Source organism: Lepus europaeus, chromosome 19, assembly GCF_033115175.1.
Source record: "Lepus europaeus isolate LE1 chromosome 19, mLepTim1.pri, whole genome shotgun sequence".
In the NCBI taxonomy this organism is placed as follows: domain Eukaryota; kingdom Metazoa; phylum Chordata; class Mammalia; order Lagomorpha; family Leporidae; genus Lepus; species Lepus europaeus.
The window spans coordinates 14,733,867-14,753,911 of NC_084845.1; the positions used below are offsets into that span (position 1 = coordinate 14,733,867).

The 20,045-nt window shown below is 42.2% G+C and overlaps 1 protein-coding gene across 3 annotated transcripts; it reads right to left on the reverse strand.

Annotated features, from left to right (window-relative positions):
- Positions 1-337: 337 nt before the first annotated feature.
- Positions 338-18,487, reverse strand: ZNF461 (zinc finger protein 461). Of its 3 annotated transcripts, XM_062176219.1 has the most exons (5): positions 18,365-18,487; positions 17,248-17,337; positions 13,049-13,175; positions 11,812-11,907; positions 338-4,187 (listed from the first exon to the last, which is right to left on the reverse strand). In XM_062176219.1, exons 2-5 carry the CDS (start codon positions 17,254-17,256, stop codon positions 2,809-2,811), a joined length of 1,611 nt encoding a protein of 536 aa, XP_062032203.1. In that variant the 5' UTR covers positions 17,257-17,337; positions 18,365-18,487; the 3' UTR covers positions 338-2,808. The 3 variants fall into 3 exon arrangements, with proteins under 3 accessions (XP_062032203.1, XP_062032202.1, XP_062032204.1); XM_062176218.1 differs by lacking the exon at positions 17,248-17,337; XM_062176220.1 differs by lacking the exons at positions 11,812-11,907; positions 17,248-17,337.
- Positions 18,488-20,045: the final 1,558 nt, after the last annotated feature.

The window sequence follows — 20,045 nt, forward strand, 5'->3', positions numbered from 1 at the left end:
GGATGCCAGTTCAAGTCCCGGTTGCTCCACTTCTGATCTAACTCTCCGCTATGGTCTGGGAAAGCAGTAGAAGATGACCCAAGTCTTTGGGCCCCTGCACCCATGTGGGAGACCCAGAAGAAGCTCCTGGCTCCTGACTGGCACTGCTCCGGACATTGCAGCCATCTGGGGAGTGAACCAGCAGATGGAAGACCTCTCTCTCTCTGTAACTCTGCCTTTCAAATAAAACAAACAAAACACACACACACACAAACTATTGACTTAAAATTTTAGAATGTATAGGATACAAATTATGTAAAACTATAAAATCTACATGAAAAGACTTTTATTCCTGGCAGTATAGTTGGATAAAATAATCCAAAGACTACAAGAAGATTCAACATATGATCAAGATGGTAGAAAGGTATGGGAGAAGAGGGCACAGAACAAAGGAGAAGCATATCTTAAGTAGTAACAGCAGAGAATTTTCTAGAACTGAAAATAGTTGTGAACTCTTGGATTCAGGAAGTAAAAAATATCTGCGGTATAAATACAAATAAATCTACCCTACAATACAGTATTAATGAAGCAAGTGGCTGCTTTTTGATCCAAAGGATTTCAAAAGTTTACCTGGCATATTCCTGGAATGCTAAAGAAACTGTTAGTAGAGGCTGACCCTGAGGAGAGAAAATATGGACTAAAGTACAGAACTCAAATAGCCTCCTTTCCACAGGCCCAAGGTCTAGGTCTCCTTGGAAAAAGCATAGCTTTGGCTCAGTGAATAGCAGAGAAGTGGGACCTGCCTAAAATTAATCCTGCAGGTAGGTGGGGCAAGCCATCTTCACAGAGCTGCTAGTACACTTCAAAGTTCGCTACGACACAATCCAACTACATGGAGGTTAGTGCTGCTGGATGTTGCACACCACAGAAGCCAGATGCTGATGAAGAAGAATGAACTACAGGAGGCTGACGGGAGTGAAAGAAAGCCGGGAGAAACACATAAACAAAAAACCCTCCTCTTCAGACCCTCCAGCACTCTACTGACAAAGCCTAACATCATACAAGCCAGCAAGGAGGGACATTTACAGAACACAGTTCCAGTAGTGCAGATCAATGAAGGAGGCAAAGCTGAGAGACGGTACCTTGACAGTTGGCAGGGCCTTAAAATTCCTGGAAGACACTAAAGGCAGGTGGAGGTGGGGCCAGCTACGGACCAACGATGTGAATTTGTCAAAAATCAAGGAATGTACTTAATATACTTTTGTCCAAGGAATTTGACTTTCAAGTTGTTTCTATTGCTCTTTTCACCTGAAACTACCATGGAGTAGATCTTCATACATGCTTTTTTTTTTTGACAGGCAGAGTGGACAGTGAGAGAGAGACAGAGAGAAAGGTCTTCCTTTTGCCGTTGGTTCACCCTCCAATGGCCGCTGCGGCTGGCGCACCGCACTGATCCGATGGCAGGAGCCAGGTGCTTCTCCTGGTCTCCCATGGGGTGCAGGGCCCAAGCACTTGGGCCATCCTCCACTGCACTCCCTGGCCACAGCAGAGAGCTGGCCTGGAAGAGGGGCAACCGGGACAGGATCGGTGCCCCGACCGGGACTAGAACCCGGTGTGCCGGCGCCGCAAGGCGGAGGATTAGCCTAGTGAGCCGCGGCGCCGGCCCATACATGCTTACTTTTAAAATACCTGAGGCAGAATAACTTTATAAAGAAAAAAGGTTTATTTAACTCACAGTCTTGGAGGTTTGAGGACACGGTGCTAACACTGGCTCAATTCTGTTAAGGGCCTTCTTGGCTTCATTACCTCATGGCAGATGACAATGGCAGGAATGTGTGTGGGAATACAAGATTACATCTTGATACAGGGAATCAGAGAGCGAGAACAAGTGGGCCCATACTCATGCTTTTCTATCAGTGTTGTTGTGAGAACTAACTAGGGTCCCATGAAAATACCTTAATCCCTTTGGAGGGCTTGCCCTCAACTGACCTAGGATCTCTACTAGGTCCTAGCTATCAAAGGGTTCCATCACCTCCCAATACCACCAACCTGGGGACCAAACTCTTAAAACACTGGAAACTTTAACAGGGAGAAACAACATCTACATGACAGCATTCCCTAAACAAAAATTTTAAGGCGTTTTTTAAAACATTGGTGTGATATCAAAGAACACACACATACTGCAGATATTCTTTCATCCTACTACTGGGAATCTACCAAAGAAACATAAGAAGTAACCATATATGAAGGCTTACTCCATGGTAGTTTCACATGAAAGGGCCGTAGAAACAACCTGAATGTCTACAGTAGGGAATGGCTTAAAATACTGACATATCTCACATTTTTAAGTATTCTAAACTTTAAAAAAGAATGAGTTAGATCTTTATGTGCTGACCTGGAAAACCTATTAACTGGAAAGGAAAATTGTTATGAAATCTGTTACAATAGGGGGTAAAACCTCCCCCGCACACATGCTTCAAATCCTTTATATGTGCATGTTGCTTGAGCACAAAGGACAAACACATGTTGGGTACTTCAGGGACTTGTGGGAGACAGAAATGTTCCCATTTCATTTCTGCTGTACGTCACTGACTTCTATACAATTATTATAAAATTTTACCAAATTCACTTCCAGTGGTGATTAATATATCAACTCAGAAACAATACTAGAACCAGACCAATTTTTACCCTGTAATTACTTTTCCATTTTCCCATGTCAAAAATAACATTTGATTTTCAAGGATTATTGAAATATAGAGAGATAAAATGAAACAGTGCTTTATCAACTTTTTACTTAAAGGAAGGAAATGTATCTTTCCAGAAATAATTTCATGATGCTAGACTAGGATGGTGGGAGAGGAAAGGAAACTTTGCTGACTCTTCATCAGTCTGAGGTGTCTGTTGCAGATTAAGTTCTAAGCCATGACTCAACGTCTTCTCACATTCATAAGGCTTCTTCCCAGAATGCATTGTCTGATGATGTGAGAAGCTTGAATGATAGCTAAAGGCTTTCCCACATTCTTTACATTCATAAGGTGTCTCACTAGTATGAATTCTCTGATGTTGAGTAAGGTGTGACTGAAATCTAAAGGCCTTACCACATATCACACACTCATGAGGTTTCTCACCCGTGTGAGTTCTCTGATGTCTTTTGAGGTGTGAACATTGTCTAAAAGTCTTCCCACATTCCTTACACTCATAGGGTTTCTCACCAGTGTGAATTCTCTGATGTAGGGTAAGCTGTAAACCATCACAAAAAGCCTTCCCACATTCATTACATTCATAAGGTTTCTTGCCAGAATGAATTTTCTGATGGTGAGAGAAGCTTGAGTGATAGCTAAAGGCTTTCCCACACTCCTTACATTCATAGGGTTTCTCCCCAGTATGAATTCTCTGATGAATGGTAAGGTATGAGCAATGCCTAAAAGTCTTCCCACATTCTTTACATTCATAGGGTTTCTCACCAGAATGCAGTCTCAGGTGTTCAGTAAGCTGAAAGCCACGAATAAAGGCTTTCCCACAATGTTTACACTCATAGGGTTTTTCACCAGTATGAAGTCTTTGATGTTGAGTAAGTTGTGATCTTTGTCGAAAAGCTTTCCCACATTCCTTACATTCATAGGGTTTCTCACCAGTGTGAATTCTCTGATGTAGAATAAGTTCTGAACTATAATTAAAGGCTTTTCCACATTCTTTACATTCATAGCGTTTTTCACCATTATGAACTCTCAGATGTTGTTTATGTTGTGAGCATTGAATAAAGGCCTTCCAACATTCCTTACATTGACCATTTTGAATCCTCTGTTTACTCATAAGGAATGATGTATTAACGATTCCTGTGCGTTCCTTACATTCAGGAAGTTCTTCTTTAGGGTTTCTTTTGTGGTGGCTAAAGAATAAATGGTAACTGAAGTTTTTCCTATATTTGTTACATTCAGAGATTTCTTCTTTATTGCAAAATTCTTGAGAGAGTAAAGTATGTTGTCTAAAAATGGGTATGTTCTCATGCTTGATCATGAATTGCCTGAAATAGTCTTCCTGTTGTCCCTGCTGTTGCTCAAAATGACATCTGCATTCCCAAATATCTCTGAAACTAGATCTCTCAGGGCTGTGGCTTTTAATTGGTTCCAAAACTCCTTGGGGTGGCTCTGTTTCACAAATGTCCTTTTCTGGCAATAATTCTGTGGGCTCCTCTCTGGACGTCAAGTCTGAAAGATAAGAAATATATTTTAATTCCTACTTTATAAGTGATAAACACATAAAATACATGACATAAACGAAATGCAACGGAAAATAATTCACACAAAAAATAAAATGTTTGCAGTACTATTAAATACTAGCATGTAGATGAATTTAAAAAAAAAAAAAAAAAAAAGAGCCAGGGGAATACAGAGAAATGAGAGCTCTTGAGAGAAGGTGAGAAAGTTAGTTATAGAAATAAGTTCGTTCAATGATGCTGAAATTTGTCTGCCTCTGAATCAACCTGGAAATTTGTTATATGTATATTCAGGAAACATTCTAAATCAAATGGATCAGAGTCTAAGACAGTTGGTCTTAGAATGAGATCAAGTGAATCAGAATCCACACGAATCTGCAGGTGTAACATGCTCCACCGGGACAAAGGGTGTCTTCAAATATCTATTTCTTCCCACTTTTTAAATATTGATTGAACTCACAGTTTTCAGTTGAGACTAAAACTGCCCAATATAAACACTGCATTTCCCAAGCTCCTCTGCAGCTGGGTAAAGTGGGTTCTGTCTAAAGACAGAAGTATTCTACAGCAGCTTCTGAGGACTTCTCTTCAGAGCCGGTGGCCCATGCCCTCTATCATATTTTTCCCCTCTTCCTCAACAAAGCTGATGACAATGTGGATTTCTGTCATTTCTGTCATAATGGTGGTTCTCCAGAGACACCTTTCTAGCCTGGACTTCAATGGAAGAGGAAATTAAACTTCTATATAACGTTACTCACTATTATTTTGGATATCTGTTACATGCAGCCTAACACATAGCCATTTACTATGCAACTTCCATTAAGCTTTTAAAAATCCAACTCCTTACTTATCAGAACGCCAATATACGAGTATCAATAAGACCTCATTTTGATTCCAGTCCCACTTTATTCATTATGTTATAAACATACCAAAGCGCTTCTTGAAATTTTTCAGAAACTGCGCATCTGCCAAGATTCCTTTCAGCTAGGTTTTTTTGTATAGCTATCTGGCTTCATTTCATCAAGTTTCAGACTAAAACTCACATCCTCACAACTATATTTCAGATATTATCTATTTATCTATTTGAGTCCTTACCTTAAGTACTACTGGAATTATATATCCATGTATTTATTCATCTCTTAATGTTTATTTTAACACTAAAGCTACACAAGGATAGAAAATCATTATACAACAAATATAAGTATTTTATAATCAACTGTTGAATAAATGAATAGGAATATGGTAAGTTAATCAATTACTGAAAAAATGAATTAAATGATTAAAGAAATGGAATTAAGATGAAAATAAAGAGAAATTCAAAGATAACTATTAAGGATCATGATCATTTGAAGTCCTTAAGTTTGTCATTCTTAATCCTGTGAATATACACTGAATGAAAATTATGTCTTTGCAAAAACTGATTACAGGAAGAGGGAGGAAGGAGGAGAGGAGTTTGGGGGCATGGGAGGGGAAGTGTGATTTTCTTCTTGGAGCCATACCTATGGAATGGACGAAATCTACTTTCTTTATATTAATACAAAAAAGTCTGTCATTCTTCTATTTGCTCTAATATCTACTAAAGTGATTCATGTGTAAACACATAGGTTTTCCTTTCTTTCTTTTTTTGGGGGGGCAGGTAGAGCTAGACAGTGAGAGAGAGAGAGATAGAGAGAAAGGCCTTCCTTCCGTTGGTTCACCCCCCCAAGTGGCCACTGTGCTGATCCGAAGCCAGGAGCCAGGTGCTTCCTCCTGGTATCCAATGCGGGTGCAGGGCCCAAGCACTTGGGCCATCCTCCACTGCCTTCCTGGGCCACAGCAGAGAGCTGGACTGGAAAAGGAGCAACCGGGACAGAACCGGTGCCCTAACCAGGACTAGAACCCGGAGTGCTGGCGTCACAGGTGGAGGATTAGCCTAGTGAGCCACGGCACTGGTCACATAGGTTTTTCTTAATATATATTTCCATGAATTTCTTGAAGACCCTCTCTGCATGAATTTGAAAAAAATTTTACATCAAAATAAACTTATCTTTTAATTATATTTTCTACAAACTTATTGAAGTTCCCTCATATATACATAAAGCACATATCTGGTTACAACATACTACTCCAACTCTTTAGGTTGCACATTAATGCTTGTCTTTGTCTATTTGAAATCAAGGAGAACCACACAGGTAGCTTCCACAGCATTGCTAATGTATTGCTTCTTTTTTAAATTTTTTAAATTTAATTTAATTTAATTTTTTGACAGGCAGAGTTAGACAGTGAGAGAGAGAGAGACAGAGAGAAAGGTCTTCCTTCCGTTGGTTAACCCCCCAAGTGGCCACTACGGCCGGTACGCTGCACCGATCCAAAGCCAGGAGCCAGGTGCTTCCTCCTGGTCTCCCATGCGGGTGCAGGGCCCAAGCACTTGGGCCATACTCCACTGCCTTCCCAGGCCACAGCAGAGAGCTAGACTGGAAGAGGAACAACTGGGACAGAACCGGCGCCCCAACTGGGAATAGAACCCGGAGTGCCAGCACCGCAGGCAGAGGATTAGCCTAGTGAGCCGTGGTGCTGGCCAATGTATTGCTTCTTAACTAACTTTCCAGATGGACTCCTCAGCTTAAATGAAACATTTCATTCTACCTGGAAAACATTAAAACAAGACCCAAAATCTCAGCAGTACCAGTTCTGGGCTATATAATCTATGTTGGTCCTACCAGCCAGTTCATATGCCTTCCGGAAGTCAGCTTTTTTGTTCCCATGGTGTTTATTATAGTGACATACAAAATCAACTGCATTCCCAAAATAAAAATGCATTACCATTTTTAAATATTGCAAAGAAAATAAAATACCTAAGTATAAAACTAGCAAAACAGGTATAGATTCTGTGTAGTGAAAATTACTAAATGTTAATTTTAAAAAATTTAAATTGTTTAGAGAGACATGTTATGTTCATGAGCTGGAATACTCGACAGAGTAAAGATGTTTTCCTTTATCTCATCTAACAGAATTCCTATTAAGATCTCAGCAAGTTATTTTGCAAACATAGACATGCTTATTCTAAAATTTATATGCAAAAGAAAAGAAGCCCAAGGAGAGTCAGAACAATTTTGAAAAATAATATACTGAGAGGAATCACTCTTTATAATGTTAAGGCTTACTATATATATATATATATACATATATATGTATATGTATATATATATATAGTTTTTGTTTTTACACTTATTTGACAGGTAGAGTTAGACAGTGAGAGAGAGAGACAGAGAGAAAGGTCTTCATTCCGTTGGTTCACCCCTCAAATGGCCGCTACAGCCAGCGCTGTGCCGATCTGAAGCCAGGAGCCAGGTGCTTCCTCCTGGTCTCCCACGCGGGTGCAGGCATCCAATCACCTGGGCCATCCTCCACTGCACTCCCAGGCCACAGCAGGGAGCTGGACTGGAAGAGGAGCAACCGGGACTAGAACCTGGCGCCCATATGGGATTCCGGCGCCGCAGGCGGAGGATTAGCCAAGTGAGCCACGGCGCCGGCCCCAAGGCTTACTATATATATCTGCAATAATCAAGAAAGTATGGACAAAGATCACTGGAACAAAGAAACCAGAACCAGAGCCATACAAGTGTACTCAACTAATTTTAGAAAGATTAATTTATTTGAATGGCAAAGTGAAAGAGACAGAAATAGATACAGAGAGAGAGAGTCAGAGAGAGAGAGACAGATCTTTCATGCACTCTTTTACCCTCTAAATGGCTACAACAGCTGGGGATGTACCAGGTGGGAGCCAGGAGCCAGGAACTCAATCTGGGTCTCCCACATATGAGGCAGGAAATCTAGTATTGAGCCATCACCTGCTGCTTCCCAGCTGCATCAGCAGTGAGCTGGATCAGAAGCAGAGGAGCCAGGACTCTAAGCAGGCACTGATACAGGATATAGACATCCCAAGCAGTAGCTTAATTTGCTGTACCACAATGCCTGCCTCCTGTGTGCCCCTGCCTCAGCAACTAATTTTTGATAAAGGTGAAAATCTGCTTCAGTGGAGGAGAGAGTGTCCCGGCTGCTTCACTTCCCATCCAGCTCTCTGCTGTGGCCTGGGAAAGCAGTAGAAGATGGCCCAAGTCCTTGGGCCCCTGCACCCACATGGGAGACTGGGAAGAAGCACCTGGCTCCTGGCTTCAGATCAGTGTAGCTCCAGCCCTTGCGGCCATTTGGGTAGTGAACCAATGAAAGGAAGATCTTTCTCTCTGGCCCTCCCTCTCACTGTCTGTAATTCTACCTCTCAAATAAATAAAATAAATCTTAAAAAAAAAGAAAAAAGAACATTGGAGGGGACTGGTGTGTGGCACAGCGGGTTAAAGCACTGGCATGAAGCACCAGCATCCCATATGGGCCCCGGTTCTAGTCCTGGCTGCTCCTCTTCTGATCCATCTTTGTTATGGCCTGGGAAAACAGAAGATGGCCCAAGTCCTTGGGCCCCTGCACCCACGCGGGAGACCCGGAAGAAGCTCCTGGCTCCTGGCTTTGGACTGGCTCAGCTCCAGCCGTTGTGGCCATTTGGGGAGTGAACCAGCAGATGGAAGAACTCTCTCTCTGTAACTCTGTCTTTCAAATAAATAAATCTTTAAAAAAAAATAATAAAGAAAAGAACATTGGAGAAAATGTTCAGGACCTAGGACTAGGCAAACAGTTTTTAGCCTTGACATCAACACATATACATATATAGACCAAAACCACAATTTATAAGAGAAAAAAATTGATAAGCTCATAAAAATGTAAAACGTTTGCTCTATCAAATACCACGTTAAAGGATAAAAAGACAAATTACAGACTGGGAGAAAATATTTGCAAGTCACATATTCAAGAATGTTTTTCTAGAATATACAAAGAAATTGAAAACAATGCTACAAAACCAATCGGAGCAGACATTTGGCCTGTCAGTTAAGATGCCAATCAGGATACCCACATCCCACGGGTTCAATCCCTGGTTCCAACTCCTGACTCCAGCTTCTTTCTAATGTGGACCCTGGCAGATAGCACTATCCGCATAGGCACACACATACACATAAGTGAATGCACACACATAACTAATGAAATAGGTATGAATAAGCTCTATGCATTGTAGCGATGTTGACTTTTTTGATATGACATTGTACAATTTAGTTGTGTAAGGTATTAACACTGGGGGAAACTGCAGAAGGGTATAAAGGACTTCCCTGTACATTTCTTTGCAACTTCCTGTGAATCTATTAATTACTTCAACATAAAAGCTAAAAAAAATAAATAAATAAATAAATCACTGCATTCACGCCAAAGCAAAGGACTAGCCAGGTATCAAAAATTGGTAGGCGCTAGCATTCTGATACAGCAGGTTAAGCCACTGCCTGAAATGCAATGCCAGCATCTTATATGGGTGTCCATTCAAGCCCTGGCTACTCCACTTCCAATCTACCTCCCTGCTAATGCACCTGGGAAATCAGCGGAAGGCGGCCAAGTGCTTGGCCCCTGTCACCCATGTGGAAGACCTGGATGGAGTTCTAGGTACCTGGCTTCAGCCTGGCCCAACCCTTGTTGTTGCAGCCATTTTGAAAGTGAACCAGTAGATGGAAGATCCATCTTCCCCTTGTCCCTGTAACTATGCCTTTCAAATAAATAAACCTTTTAAAAAAAAAAATAGGTAAAAAAGGAATAGGCCTTTAGCCCAGCATTTAGCCCATGGGTTTGATTCCTGGCTTTAGCTCCTGACTCCAGCTTCCTATCAGTGCAGACGCTAGGAGGCAGTGGTGATGGTTCAAGTACAGGTTTCTGCCACCCACATGGGATTGTGTGCCCAACGCCAGCAGCCTTGGCTACTGCAAGCATTTGGGGAGTGAACTAGCAAATGGAAGCTCTTTGTTTCTTTGGGCTCTCAAATAATAATAATTATATATATATATATATATATAAACAAGTAAAATAATAACATTTTTTGGTAAAAGAGCATATGTACCATTTTTTTCAGAATTCCCCAGTTTCCTAGAGCTGCCACAAAGTACCACAAACTAAGCTGCTGAAAATAACACAACGTATCATCTCACTGGAACACTGTGAGTCACAGACATCTTAAAGGCCTGTGACCTGTAGAATGGGTTTGCTTTTGGCTTCCAGGACTGCAAACTTCGTGGATGACCTTCTGCCTTTCCAATTATCCCTCTGTACCTCTACCTCCTCAGTAGTCATACATAATTTTCTTAAACTTTCCCAATTTCCAATCATAGTATTTCCTAAGTATCCTAATAAAACATCTATTCACAGCCTTGATCTCCTACTAAATTGAAAATGTATTCTTACCAGATAGGAAAGCAACTTGTACAAATTTTTTAAAAGATTAATAAACACCCTATTTATTGTATCCTTTGATGAACAAAAAGTCTTAGGTTTGTTTTAGATCCCATGTGTCTACCTTGCTTTTGTTGCCTATACTTTTGGTGTCACATCAAATAAATACTTGTGAAGTCCAATGCTATAAAGCTTTCCCCCAATATAGTCTTCTAATACTTTTTATAGTTTAGATCTCATATTTAGGACTTTGATCCATTTTGAGTTAATTTTTGTATGAGGTATAAGAGTCTAACTTAATTCCTCTGCATGTGAAGACCCAGTTTTCCCAATACCATTTGCTAAAGATACTGTCTCTTTTGGGGCTGGTGCTGTGGCATAACAGGCAAAGCCACAGCCTGCAGTGCCGGCATCCCATATGGGCACCAGTTTGAGTCTAAGTTGCTCCACTTCTGATCCAGCTCTCTGCTATGGCCTAGGATAGCAGTGGAAGATGGTCCAAGTCCTTGGGCCCCCGCACCCATATGGGAGACCTGGAAGAAGCTCCTGGCTCCTGACTTTAGATAGGCGTAGCTCCAGCCATTGCAGACAACTGGAGAGTGAACCAGTGGATGGAAGACCTCTTTCTCTCTTTGCCTCTCCTTCTCTCTTTTGTGTAACTCTGACTTTCAAATAAATAAATAAATCTTAAAAAAAAAAATACTGTCTTTCCTCCATTGAATGGTATCGCATCCTTGTCTAAAGTTATCTGGCCATATGTGCAAGGGCTGATTTCTGATATTCTATTCTAATCCATTGATCTATATGTCTATCTTTGTTTTTTAAAAAAGCTTTATTTATTTATTTGAGAGGCAGAGTTACATAGAGAGGAAGAAACAGAGAGAGAGGTCTTCCATTTGCTGGTTTACTCCCCAAATGGCCCCAACAGCTGGAGCTAGGCCAATCTGAAGCCAGGAGCCAGGAGCTTCTTCCAGGTCTCTCACATGGGTACAGGGGCTCAAAGACTTGGGCCATCTTCCACTGCTTTCCCAGGCACATTAGCAGGGAGCTGCATCGAAAGTGGTGCAGCTGGAACTCAAAATGGTGCCCACATAGGATGCTGGTGCCACAGGTGGAGGCTCAACCTCCTATACCACAGCACCAGACCCTATCCATCTATCTTTACTGCCAGTACAGCACCGCTTGGTTACTGTATAATTATACTACATTTTTAAATCAGGTTTTTCTTAATTACTTTGCCTAAATTAACCTTACCAATGCAACATTCTGACCAGCTGGCCCACTCCTTGCAACAGGTTCTTGCTTCCTGATTATTGCTCACTCACCTGGGCACTGTCTTCCTGTCACATCCCTCACACCCATCCAGGGCTCCTTTCCTTGCTCCAATGAGGAGATCACAGCTGGCTTAGAAATAGAAAGTCCTGATTATAAGAAAAGAAATTGAGATGAGATGAAAATGAAAGTACTCAAAAACAATGATTCAGAATTGATTAAAATAAAAATAAATCATAGGTCAAAATGGTACCTGATAAAGTTCACATTGGAATGAAGAAGGTATGAAATATTTACACTGAGATGAATTCAGCATCACAAGGAATAAACAGGTGATAAAATACTACTTAAATTTATACATTTTCTCTGTGATAGGATAAAAAAGTTTTCTGAGATACTTACTCTCAGATGTTTTTAATGTTAAATGTAAAGTTCTTAGAATGCAACTACCAAATGCAAATCATATGAAAAGCAGTACATTTGTCATGCAAAATGGAAGAGCATCCATTTGAGCTGTAAACAGTAAATGGCCTTTCTTGATCCTGTTAACCATACATTAATCAGGAAAGCAAGACTTCCCATCTGGAACCCATATGTTTAACTTTCACCTATTCCGGCACACCAGCAGATTTAGTACAGAGCAAGTGAAACAGAAGACAAAGCCTGGTTTCTTTGACAATGTTATGCTTTAACATTGCAGAATTCCAATTCTGTCCCTTAATCATCAAGGAACAAAGCTATTTTAAGAAAGAATCAGGAGAAGGTGAAGTGGGGAAAACTAAAGTGCACTTTCTTTTTTTTTTTTTTTTTTGACAGGCAGAGTGGACAGTGAGAGAGACAGAGAAAGGTCTTCCTTTGCCATTGGTTCACCCTCCAATGGCCGCCGCGGCCGGTGCGCTGCGGCCGGCGCATCGTGCTGATCCGAAGGCAGGAGCCAGGTATTCATCCTGGTCTACCATGGGGTACAGGGCCCAAGCACTTGGGCCATCCTCCACTGCACTCCCGGGCCATAGCAGAGAGCTGGCCTGGAAGAGGGGCAACCGGGACAAAATCCGGCACCCTGACCGGACTAGAACTCGGTGTGCCAGCGCCACAAGGAGGAGGATTAGCCTGTTGAGCCGCGGCGCCGGCCGAAGTGCACTTTCATTCAGCTGTGCTTGTTTCTGCACACAGAAAAAATTCATCTAGTTTCTTGAAAGCAGGCCCTAAACTTCAAAGGGGAGAAAGTATAAATTCTAAGAAGTAGATTCTGAATTGGGAGAAACATTTTGAATTCTTAGATAACTTTACCAAGAGAAACCAAGTTTCTGTAGTTTTCCAACATCACATCTTTGTACAAATTCCTCTGTGCAGGATTCAGGCATTCCCATTCTTCCTGAGAAACATCGACAGCCACATCTCTGAACATCACCAACCCCTAAAATGACAAATCACAGTGCTGTTTTTGAAATTATAAGAAACACTTTTTTTTCAAAAAGGAAACAAAGTTGCTAAAAGAAGGCATTGTAGGATTCCAACCCAGGCACTCTGATATGGTATGCTGGCATTCCAATCAGCTTCTTAACTATCAGGCCAAATGCCCACCTCTCTCCCACTTTTTATCCAACTTATATTCCATGCTCAGCTAGTTACACAATTTTGTAGTCACTCTTAATAATGAGTGTGTAGGCTAAACCTGTGACATGGGTCAAAAGGAATTCAGTGCGACCAAAGCAAGAGGCCCAAATTTTCATTTTTTTTTTATTTTTTATTTTTGACAGGCAGAGTGGATAGTGAGAGAGAGAGACAGAGGGTGCCGCTGGTTCACCCTCCAATGGCCGCTGCGGCCAGCGCATCGTGCTGATCCGAAGCCAGGAGCCAGGTGCTTCTCCTGGTCTCCCATGCGGGTGCAAGGCCCAAGGACTTGGGCCATCCTCCACTGCACTCCCGGGCCATAGCAGAGAGCTGGCCTGGAAGAGGGGCAACCGGGATAGAATCCGGCGCCCCAACTGGGACTAGAACCCAGTGTGCCGGCGTCGCAAGGCAGAGGATTAGCCTGTTAAGCCACGGCGCCGGCCAAATTTTCATTTTTTAAAAATGTTTATTTATTTATTTGAAAGTCAGAGTTGCAGAGAGAAAGGAAGAGACAGACAGATCTTCCATCCACTGGTTCACACCTCAGATGGCTCCAACAGCCAGGGCTAAGAAAGGCCGAAATCAGGAGCCAGGAGCTTCATCTGGGTGGCAGGGGTCCAAGCACTTGGACCATCTTCCACTGCTTTCCTAGGTCATTAGCAGGGAGCTGGATTGGAAGCCGAGCAGCCAGGACACCAACTAGCACCCACCTGCAAGAGCAGGTGATGGCTTAACCTGCTATGCCACAATGTGGGGCCCACCCACATTTTCTTAAACAATTCAATTTCTGCAGAACGTTGTTGTGCATACAGTGGAAAACAACAGTCATGTAGAAATCAAGAAAATAGAGGTTCTCAATTAAATACAGGTTGAGCATTCCTAACCTGAAAACCTAAAATCCAAGATGCTCATAAATGTGAAATGCTCCAAAGTCTGAAATTTCAATGTTTCAGACATAGGAACATTTCAGATTTAGCATTTTTGGATTAAGGGTATTAAATCAATAATGTCTATCCAAATATTCCTAAATCTGAAAAACTCAAATGGTGCAGACTATGTTTTTCCAAAGCTGAACACAGCAGTCTCTGTTTGTTCTTCCTCAATGCAACCTAGAAATTCCACCTCCCAATTGGTGTGAGGAATCTGTATACCCTTCTCTTGAACCTAAGAGGACATCTGTGACTTACTCAACTTACATGGTAGAAATGTGATTTCTAAGCCTATATCACAAAATATCTCATCTTTGTGCCTTGCTTTCTAGGGGTGTTTATTCTTGAAATCCAGCCACTATGCTTCCAGGAATCCTAAGTAGACCAGGGAATAGCACATGGAAAAAGAAACCAAGTCACTCAAAGCAATAGCCAGCTACATCTTGCAAGCCATGTGAGAGAACCATCTTGAAAGTGGGTCATCTATTTCCCAACCAAGTCATCTCAATTTGATATCACATGGAATAGAAGTAAGCTATCCCTTCTGATCCCTGCTCAGATTGCAGGTTTAAAAGCCAAAACATGACTGTTATTGCTTTAAACTACTAAATTTTGGAGTGGCTAGTATATAACAATAGTAACTGTAACATTTTTGGTAGCATAACATTTGATCTTATAAATAAGAAATTTAATCACTCTTAAATTTTAATCTCTAGGATAGACAAAATTGTTAAGGTTTTTTTCTAAGGCTCATACCACATTTTTTACAACTATACCTGAGAGATCTTAACTATTTTTATTGTCATCTCTCTCTGTAAATTTTCTCTCTCTGTAAATTTCCTATGTGCCTAAGTTAGAGAATACTGATATAGAATGAGACAGACTCACATTAAATGTGACCTAAGCCTAGCATATCCTATTCCATCTAAGACTGGAGTTTGTAATTGGTGATCATCTATTTTCTGAAAAGATTTTTAATCTACAGATATATATATAATCTTAAATCCTCAGAAAACAAAAAATCTATCTACCTAGTGAAATGACCCAACATCAATTCCTGTATCTAACTAGAAAACCCAAAATTGTAACATTCATGGATTCCACATGTGTGATCTCATCAGCCACTCTGAGGAAATCACTTCTCGAGAGAACATCTCAAGGGGTGACTGTTGTGTTCCTCACAACCTTTATTCCACTGTCCTCCTTGTTCCTCACCATCCCTCTTTCTTCTCTGAAAGCTAATGTCATCATTTCATCAGGATATACCATATACTGTCTCTCCCTGTTGCAATGGTTTGTTGACATTCAACTTTTTGTGCCTCAAAAATTTTGGTTCCTGGTCAATGTCACTATCTCTAGTACTACTAATCTTACCTTTCGGTGATTGCAAGTACTATATACCAAGTCCTTCAAATGGCATGGACTCCCAACTCTCTAACCTCCTCCATTTCTATGATCCTGTCTTCCACTCTAATTCACTCATTCTTGTTACTAGTCATTAGTTCTGTTTTTATTTTTAAAGATTAATTAATGTATTTACTTAAAACGCAGAGTTACAGAGAGAAAGAGGGAGAGATGGGGCACAGAGAGAGAGAGAGAGAGAGATTCAATCTGCGGGTTCACTCCCCAGACGGCCACAACGGTCAGGGTTGTGGCCAAAGCTAGGAGCCAGGAACTCCATTCAGGTCTCCCACATGGGTGCAGGGGCCCAAACACTTGAGTCATCCTCTGCTGCTTTTCCGGATGCATTAAAAGGGAGTTGGATTGGAAGTGGAGCAGCCGGGACTCAAACTGGCACCCTTATGGGATGCTGGTGCTTGAGGTTGGGAGCTTAACCCACTGCGCCATGAGGATGGCTTCACTAGTCATTAGCTCCTATCATCAGCACAAACTGCTACATCGCCAAAATTTCAAGTGAAATTCTGATTACCTTCATATTGTCAATCACCCCTTCAGACCTCTTTGCTCACTTTTTAAAATTCATTTTTATTTATTTGTTTGTTTGTTTGTTTGAAAAGCAGAGAGACAGAGAGAGAACTCCTTCTGCTGGTTCACTTCCCAAATGCCTGCAACTACTGGAGCCAGGCCAGGCTGAAGCAAGGAGCCTAGAGCTCAATCCAAGTCTCCTATAAAGTTGACAGGAACCAAGTACTTGAGCTAGTACCTGCTGCCTCCCAGGATCCCCAGGAAATTGGAACTGGGAGCAGAGCCAGTACTCCAACCCAGCCACTCAGATATGGTATGCTGGCATCCCAACCAGCATCACCCCTCTTACCCAACTTAAATTCCATGCTCACCAAATCACTCAATTTTATAGTCATTCTCAATAATTTATCTCAAAATATATTCTGTTCTCTCCATTTCCTGGTATAAGATTTAAAAAATGGGAGATGAGGAATGATTCATTCAATGGATATATAAACTTTGGCTATATAGCACAAGAGCCAAAAAGGAAGGTCCTGCACTTCTGGTACCATCATTTGTTCACTCACTGTAAGTTACCTTTAATGCTCAGTAAGGTAACAATGTCAGGATAAACAAGGCAAATAGGGGCCAGCACTGTGGCACTGCGGGCAAAGCTGCAGCCTGCAGTGCCAGCATCCCATACGGGCACTGGTTCCAGTCATGGCTGCTCCACTTCTGATCCAGCTCTGCTATGGCCTGGGAAAGCAATGGAAGATGGCCCAAGTCCTTGGGCCCCTCACCTGTGTGGGAGACCCTCAAGTTTCTAGCTCCTGATTTCGGATCGGTGCAGCTCCGGCTGTTGCGGTCAATTGGGGAGTGAACCAGCGGATGGAAGACCTCTCTCTCTGTCTGTCTCTCTCTCTCTCTCTCTCACTCTCTGTGTAACTCTGCTTTTCAAATAAATTTTTAAAAATGCAAATATTCACATGCTCTATTTAAAAAAAAACATTTTCAATTAGAAAGAATAAAACATCAACTTACATGGTCCATGGTTTATTTTAGAACTGAATGTGTTAATTAATCCTTCTGTTGGTTCCACTTTAGATGAAACTCAATCCACAAAAAGTGTTGCTAGGTGACAAAAGGGTAAAAGAGAGAGACAGAGATGGGGAGGGAGGGAGATGATTGACTTTGAGCTCCCCAAATGCTGGCTAGCATGACACTTTCTTTCTCCCTTCGAATCTCCTGCTTCCAAAGCTCCAGCACACATACATTAAAGATGAGAAGGAATCTGTACAAATCCTAGATCTCCTGAAAGCCACAAGGGAACTCAGCTACAACCTTGATTAGGTTCTCACTGAATGAGGAGGAAAAAGAAAATGGATATCAGGAGAAGATAAAATCAGGAAAATGGAAAATAGACCCCAAAGACCCAATGTAACAGAATTTTCAAAAAGAGGCCAAAACAAGGGATAAAGAGAGGTAATAATTAGAACAAAAAATTTCCAGAGCATAATTAAATACTGGAGACTTTGGACTGAAGTATTACAAGAACTAAAGAATAACACCTGGAATCATCCTGGGAAATCTTAACTTTGTCCCTAAATACAGACACAAAGGACCTAAACATCTTTTAATAAGAAATTTTACAAAACAATGCACTGTGGCCTAATCTTCGGAAAAAAAATCAAAACGCATATGTACATAAGTCTCTGTTCTGTGTGGCTTTTCCAGGGGCTGTGTGACGATGAATGAGGACGGAGGACTTCATTTTGGCTTTTGTTGTGTGTGTGAATGAAGCTACAGCTGTATCCCTAATTTCCTGATTATGTGAGTCTAAGCATTTGTGATGTGATTTTCTTTCATTTAAGCAACCGCGACTCACACAAAGAGCCACCGGCAATGGTCACAGTCGCATGCAAACTCCATTCACACAAACGGTCACGCACACAATCCCACGGTCGCAAAATCACAATCGCGCACCCAGTCGCTGTCACAACAGCAGCCAGCCACCTACACGGAGCCCAAAGAGAAACCCTGGCTTCCCTCAGGCGCTCACCACACACAACCTTCAAACTCCTAGGGCAGCTCCCCACCCTCCGAGGCCTAAAACTACAGACATTCTTCTCCCAAAGCCCTGGGAGACAGGATTCCTCACCTTCAGCATCCTCAGGAAGCGCTCTGTTTCGAATTCTGGTTCAGAATCCAGGCGAGATCGGAAGCTCAGCCTTGCCTTCTCCACCTATCTCCGCGCACCCTCACCTGCCTCTGCCGCCACCGAAGCGCCTACCGGAAGTGGCTTTGGGCAGCACGGCCCTCTGGGAAATGTAGTCCGAGAGGAAGGAGTCCGGCCGTGGCCCATGGAAAACCTTCCGCCGCGCTGCGAGCTGCACTTACGGGGTTCCACTCTCGGCTGAGGAGACGCCGCAAGCTCGGGGCTCGATTCAGGGTTCCAGAAGTTGAAATACTTTACGGGCGGATTTCAGAGCTGGCACAGTTGTTGCCCCTGTGCCCGCAAAGTGAACCGTGGCTCCAGAGGGTGTTGGCTGGGGGCTCCGACCTCCAGCCCTGAGTGTGTTCTGAGTCCTCACAAACGTGAGACGGCTATGCTGTCCGCCCCCGTGAGCTCGGCCGCCCTCCTTCAGTGGTGTGAGGTGTTACAATGTGATGTGGCTGCAACTGTAATTATGCAATTTTTATTTTATTTATTTTTGCTAGGAGAGCTCCAGGCGCCTAACGCCCTTGCAACATTCTGTGTGAGGCCGCTTGTGACGGCTGGGGCAGGCTGTGGGCACGCGTGTGCAAGGTGAGTTCAGCTCTGGAGAAGAGAGGCAGTGGCTTGGGAGCAGGAGGGACTGAGCAGGTGTGCGCACAGCAGTGGTGTGAAATGATTGTGTGTGTCTCATTGTGGGCAAGAGACCGGAACGGACTGGAGGGATGGAGACCCATGAATATGAACTGCCAGAAGAGACAAAGCGTGGTAGGTTCTTCAGGACTCTTGGTCATGTGTGGTAGCTTTGGGATCCAGAAGGAGAAAGGCCTATACTTCCGGGAATGGAGAGTCCCTACTCGCAAAGTCCTTGTCAGGGTCTCCACGGGTGCCTAAAGGTCAACCAGTGAGGATCAGAGCTGCCTCGACCTTTAACCCCTGTGCCCTGTATCCAACTTCTCACTCGACTTCCCCAGCCCCCGCTCTGTTGCTCTGTCAGACCGATGAACCTCACCCAGGAGCGGGGAGCTTGTGAATTAATTGATTCATCTGCTTGGGAAGATTTGTTACGCGCTGGACACCTTGCAATGTGTTGCGAGAGGGTTTGTGCTTGAAACTGTCACCAGAAGAGTGAAACATATTAAAATATAAAAGTGGTTAGTGAATATACCCAAATGACAGCAATAGGGCAGAGGATCATACTATTGTGGCTTTGAGGTTGTGTGTGTGTTTGAGAAATCATGAGATTTGGTGTTTAAATATGTGACATATGTGAGTTAAAAACTGCTCGAAAAACTGTGTGTGAAGTTTTTATTTAAATGTATCAACACAGGGAGTAAGAAATTCATGAAAAATGGAATTAAAAGTTTATTTTCATGCAAAAATTATTTGAAATTCATGCATAGATTTTTCATAATACACATTTTCCATTAATTTTTTGAACATCTCTCGTATAAAACATGGCAATATCATGCGTGTGTGACATTGAGGATGAGTTGGTACCTACAATAAGCCTCACCTTCCTTACCTCTAAAAGATAATGTTTACACTTCCTGAAGCATCGATCTTATTGGAAAGTTTGGAGGAAAATTCTTTTAAAAACAGAAAATCTCTTACAGGGTGACTAGGA

Coding starts and splice junctions, on each gene's coding strand:
- ZNF461 (XM_062176218.1), bottom strand. Junction 11,908..13,048: donor CAGAAACTTGGTTTCTCTTG/GTAAAGTTATCT, acceptor TCTTATAATCAG/GACTTTCTATTTCTAAGCCA. Junction 4,188..11,811: donor GACAGGAAGACAGTGCCCAG/GTGAGTGAGCAA, acceptor CTTATCTTTCAG/ACTTGACGTCCAGAGAGGAG.